Raw genomic sequence first — 5,652 nt, 5'->3', positions numbered from 1 at the left:
CGAATTTAGGATCCCATTTCCTTCTGAAGTCTCTATCATTCAAGATATAACATCAACTACTAAAGATATGAAAATATTTGACATTAGGTTTCCTCCCCCTCTAGATTTCATAAATCGTGCTGCAGGAACCCGGACACAAGGCAACACGGTTGTGGATATGACAAGCTATAATCAAGGTTTCAACCCAAAAGTGTAGGGCAAATTTTTGGCATGAAGCATTACTCGAACCATCTCTTGGACAGTTTGATTCTTCCGCTGTAGGAACCCAGATGCAAGGTGTAACACTCCGAATTTTTATTATTAATGTAATTTCAGTAATTTTTATTAATTGAGGGCATTTTTGAAATTTTGGACTTTAAGTGTAATTGGGGAATTTAATTATTGACGTTGGAAATTATTTATGTTGGAAATGAATGGCATGAGTTAATTCTTTTTTAAAGAAAGGGAGTTTAAAGAATTTATGTGGAAATTATTTTATTTTATTCTTTCCTTTTCTTTTCTATTTCTTTTTCTTTTTCTCCCTCTCTTCCCCTCTTCTTCCTCACGCAGACACCCCCCATTTTACCCCTTGTTATTCACGTGCCCTAGCAGCCACCTCAACTCCCGCCGCCAGCCACGAACCCCGCTGCACGCCAAACACTCTCCATCTCTCGCATCTTTCTCTCGGCAACCTTCGCCCTCGCGCCGTTCGTCTCTTCTTGCTGCATCGCCCCTTCGCTCGCACCGGATCTTGCCAACCGATCAAGTCGCGTCGCCTCCCGATCGACACCTCAGACCCAGCCGCGCATCCATCCAAAGTAGTGTGCCGCTCATCCTCGTGCGTCGCTGCGTCTCCCCAAGATCGTCCATGTCGAATTTGAGGATTTGATCGCACCTCTAGTAGTCGCCCGACGCTGCGAGCACGCTGCCACCCAGCCCTGTTTGGTTGAGGCTGACCCACTCGTCCAAGACCTCTGCCGCTGCTCGCTATCGCTTCTCCATTCGGCCAGCTGTCGGTTCGATCTTCGCCGTGCACCGCCTATCCCCTACCGGCGTCGTGGTTGCCGTCAGATCTGATTTGGGTAAGACATTAGTTTTATGTGTTTTCCTTGAAGTTTTGGGTGTTGTTTTGTTTTGAAATCATGTTGGTTAAAATCCATTACGATTGGACTTTCAGAAGCGAGATTCAGAAGATTGTGGGACATTGCTCATCGAGGAAGAGATCGATTTTCGACAAAAATTGTTAAGTTTGGGTGAGTAGTTGGGTTGGGTGTCTTTTGGGTTAAAAGTACTTATAAAGAAAAATAAGTTATTAATTTTGGACTAAAATTTTGTTCAGGTTGGCCTTTTGGTTTGAGTTTTGGAATTTTTTTTAGGGTCAAGCCAAGATTTCCGAAGTTAAATTTGGGGACATTGGGTTTAATTTGGCTAATTGGATTTAGACCCCAAAGATGAATTTAAAACTTTGGATTTATTATTTTTGGACTAGGGGTGCTAAATTAATATTTGTAATGTATGTTATAGGGTGGATTCAAAGCCTTCCAAGAGTTGTAAGAAGGTTAATTACTTGGATTAATCTGTGACCAAATCTGAGGTAAGTAATCTTACTATTGGAACTACCCACGGGCCAGGCACTAAATGTAGTTAGTATGATAGATGAATGTTATGGCAGAATGACAGCATGATAAACTGATAGTTTAGTATAACTGATGTATGTTCTGGATTGAGAATTTGAAAGATGTATTTGTGCACATAGATACATGAATGCTAGCATGAGATGATATTTGATTCCATGAGATTGTATGTGATCAGTGGATAAGGCATGTGTGTATATTGTAGAGCCATGATGTTGAGGTGTATATGTATGTCATAGAACCATATTGTGATAATTATGGTGTTGAGCCTATGATAGTGATTTTACTATTTAGTTAGAATGACCACTAGATTTGTGTTTCCTTCGGGATTCACCAGTTTGTGTTTCCTTCAGGATTCACCAGTTTGTGTTTCCTTCGTGATTCACCAGATTTTGTGTTTCCTTCGGGATTCACCAGTTTGGGTTTCCTTCGAGATTCACCAGTTGTGTTTCCTTCGAGATTCACTAGTTTGTGTTTCCTTCGAGATTCACTAGATTGTGTTTCCTTCGAGATTCACTAGATTGTGTTTCCTTCGGGATTCACCAGAGATAGTGGCCATATTTAACTACAGTAAGATAGAAATCCGTTTTTTTTTCATGTATGTATGTGTCCCATGAGGACTAGGACAGTTAATATGTTCCACCAGAGGTAGGCATCTAGAGGACATAGATGCCTAACCTGACCCCAGTAGTGAGGTTACTTATTGAGTATTTTATACTCATTCTTTCTTATGTTGTTGTTTCAGGTAAAGGTAGAGATGCACCAGCGATGGACAAGCAGAATTCGTGATCGAGCCACTGGGACTAGTTTTATGCTTCCACTCACGAGATTTAGATTTATTTTCATGTTTTTCTTAACTTTCAGTTTTGATGTTTTAAACTTACTATTAAGAATCGTTTTCAGACTTATTTATTATCGTTTATGATTTATGGGTACCCTAGTTGTTTTTAATATTTGAATTTAATGAAAGTCTTTTGAACTTACCTTATTTATTTAGCATTTATTTCGCCATAAAAGAGTGTCGTTTTAAGTTCCATGCATGCATGTATTTAGTAACGACCTAACTTAAGTGCTAGAGGGTCGGCGAGTTGCAGCCTACAATCTGAACTGAGGATGGGTTTTTGGAGTTAGCTCACCCTCGCGGGATCACGACCCTTTGTCCCGGCCATTGTAGCACGTGTGTCGCCCACAGCATAAGGGGCATGATGACTTGACGTCATCCTCACCTTCCCCTGGCTTATCACCGACAGTCTGCTCAGGGTTTCAACCTCAACGGTTGGGTCGTTACAGTTGGTGTTAGAGCCCATATTTTGGGTTATGTAGACTGACTTACTACGTAACTCTAGATAGTCTCTATGGCCCAGTAACGGATCCCTTGTCATCGCCAGGTATGTCATACTAATGAAAGTTTCAATGCATATATGAGATTAGTGATGTAGTGTTTTAATAGCATGATTTTTGAGAAATACCCAGAGATAGATAGTTAATTTATGAGTTCATGACAGGACATGGCACCTAAACCTAGAACAAGATAGACCATTAGAGAAGAAGTGCAAGAAGAGGGATCTGAGAGTAACCAGACCGTCCCGGCAGTCCGAATCCACCTATGGCTCAAGTTCATGAGAAGGCAATGAAAGCCATAATTAGTGAAGCTGTTGCATCCTCTCTAATAGAAAAACTGTAGGAGCTGATCCATAGCACGATGACAGGGCAGACTGCCCAGACCGAGGCTCAGGAGGAACCAGTGCCACCCGAGCAGTTACAGCAGACCCGACTGCAAAACAGAGATATGCAGGGCCTACCTCTTGAGGCTAAGCATCTAAGGGATTTCAGAAAGTTTGACCCCTGCTCTTTTGATGGGTCGTTGGGGGACCCCACTAAATCAAAGATGTGGTTGTCATCTATCGAGACGATTTTCTGTTTTATGAGGTGCCCAGAGGAGCATAAGCTTCAATGCACAGTTTTCATATTGACTGGTAATGCAGAAATCTGGTGGCATTCAGCAGAGAAAATGATTGATACTGGTGGTGAACTTGTAACCTGGGAGCAGTTCAAGGAGCGCTTTTATGAGAAGTACTTTTCGGCCAACACCCGATACAACAAGCAGGCAGAATTCTTGAACTTGAGGCAGAGAGTTATGTCAGTGGAAGAGTATGAGCAAGAATTTGATAAGCTATCCCACTTTGCTCCTGAACTAGTAGCCACCGAGGCAGCGACGACATAGAGATTCATTCAGGGTCTAAGGAGCAGACTGCGAGGTATGGTACATGCCTTGGACCTCAAGACGTATGCTGTGGCACAACGGGCCGCTGTGAGGATTGATGCTAACTTTCAGGTGGGAGAGGATTACAGGAGGTCGCTCGGGATTGGGACCTCCGCAGGTCAGAAAAGGAAAGCTGAGCCTAGGGCTCCTGAGCACCAGCAGAGGAACCAGAACACAGTGAATGCTCCACATCAGTGGGGACAACAGGGTTCCCAGGTTGTGACTGGCAGGGAGGATAGGCCGATTTGTACTACCTGTGGTAAGCGACACTAAGGACGTTGCCTAGCCGGCTCTGGGGTCTGTTTTCAATGTGGCCAGAATGAGCATATGTTAGAGAGATTCCCAAGAAGGAACGTGCCTGAACACAGGGGCCAGTCCATAAGCTCATTTCAAGGAGGCTCGAGTCATCAGCAGCAGTAGGGTAGGGTGTTCTCTACCACTTGACATGAGGCCGATAAGTCAGGCATAGTGGTGACAGGTACGCTTCCCATTTTGGGGCACCATGCTCTAGTTTTGTTTGACTTTGGCTCTTCGCATTCGTTTATATCTTCTGTATTTGTAAGGCATGCCATGTTAGACTCAGAACCTTTTCTATTTGCATTATCCATTTCTACTCCATCAAGAGAGATCATGTTAGCTACAGAAAAGATAAAAGCATGTCAGGTAGAGGTAGAAAATCGCGCATTAGATGTAACCTTGATAATTTTAGATATGTGTGATTTTGATGTGATATTGAGCATGGATTGGTTAGCTGCTAATCATGCCAACATAGATTACTCCCGTAAGGAGGTCATCTTTAACCTTCCTACGGGAGCCAGTTTTAAGTTTAAAAGGGTTGGGACCGTAGTCCTACCCAAATTGATTTCAGCATTGAAGGCTAGTAGATTGTTTGACCAAGGAGCCTGGGGCTTTATGGCCAGTGTGGTAGACACTAGAGAAAATAAAGTCACTTTGACTTCAGAGCTAGTAGTGAGGGATTTTCCAGACGTTTTTCGAGAGGATCTTCCTAGACTACCCCTGCAGCGGGAGATAGATTTTACTATAGAGTTGGAGCGAGGCAAAACCCCTATTTCAAAGGCTCCGTACAGGATGGCCCTAGCAGAGTTGAGGGAACTGAATGTCCAATTGTAGGAGTTATTGGACAAGGGTTTCATACGCCCTAGTGTGTCACCATGGGGTGCACTTGTTTTGTTTGTGAAAAAGAAGGATGGATCGTTACATTTGTGCATTGATTACAGAGAGCTGAACAAGGTGACCATCAAGAACAAGTATCCCCTCCCCAGGATTGATGATTTGTTCGACCAGTTGCAAGGAGCTATGGTATTCTCAAAGATTGATCTTCAGTCAGAATACCATCAGCTGAGAATAAAAGACAGTGACATACCCAAGAAAGCTTTTCGTTCGAGGTATGGGCATTATGAGTTCATAGTGATGTTGTTCGGTCTAACGAATGCACTAGCAGTGTTCATGGATTTAATGAATAGGGTGTTCAAGGAATTCCTCGACACCTTTGTGATTGTTTTTATTGATGACATCTTGGTATATTCCAAGATGGAGGCCGAACATGAGGAGCATTTGCGGAAAGTTTTGGAGTCATTGAGGGCCAATCAGCTGTATGCTAAGTTTTCTAAATGTGAATTTTGGTTGAGGCAAGTGTCCTTTCTAGGGCATATAGTATCGAAGGAAGGTGACTCTGTGGATCTTGCAAAGATTGAGGCAGTTACGAGTTGGGCTCATCCAACCACAGACAGTGAAGTGTGCAGTTTCCTGGGGTTA

At 43.0% G+C, this 5,652-nt stretch overlaps 1 protein-coding gene across 1 annotated transcript; it reads left to right on the top strand.

The window, feature by feature from the left end:
- The first annotated feature begins 3,315 nt into the window (after positions 1–3,315).
- LOC120079215 lies at positions 3,316–3,837 on the top strand. The gene has a single exon (XM_039033377.1). The coding sequence runs from the start codon at positions 3,316–3,318 to the stop codon at positions 3,835–3,837; it is 522 nt and encodes a 173-aa protein (XP_038889305.1).
- The last annotated feature ends 1,815 nt before the right edge of the window (positions 3,838–5,652 follow it).

The sequence above is a fragment of the Benincasa hispida genome, chromosome 6 (genome assembly GCF_009727055.1).
Source record: "Benincasa hispida cultivar B227 chromosome 6, ASM972705v1, whole genome shotgun sequence".
Lineage (NCBI taxonomy): Eukaryota > Viridiplantae > Streptophyta > Magnoliopsida > Cucurbitales > Cucurbitaceae > Benincasa > Benincasa hispida.
The sequence above is the reverse complement of the archived record's forward strand: the minus strand, read 5'-3'. Positions and strand labels throughout refer to the sequence as shown.

What these genes read in the sequence shown, in the direction of transcription:
- LOC120079215 (XM_039033377.1), top strand. Translation starts at nt 3,316, where the DNA reads ATGACAGGGCAGACTGCCCAGACCGAGGCTCAGGAGGAACCAGTGCCA.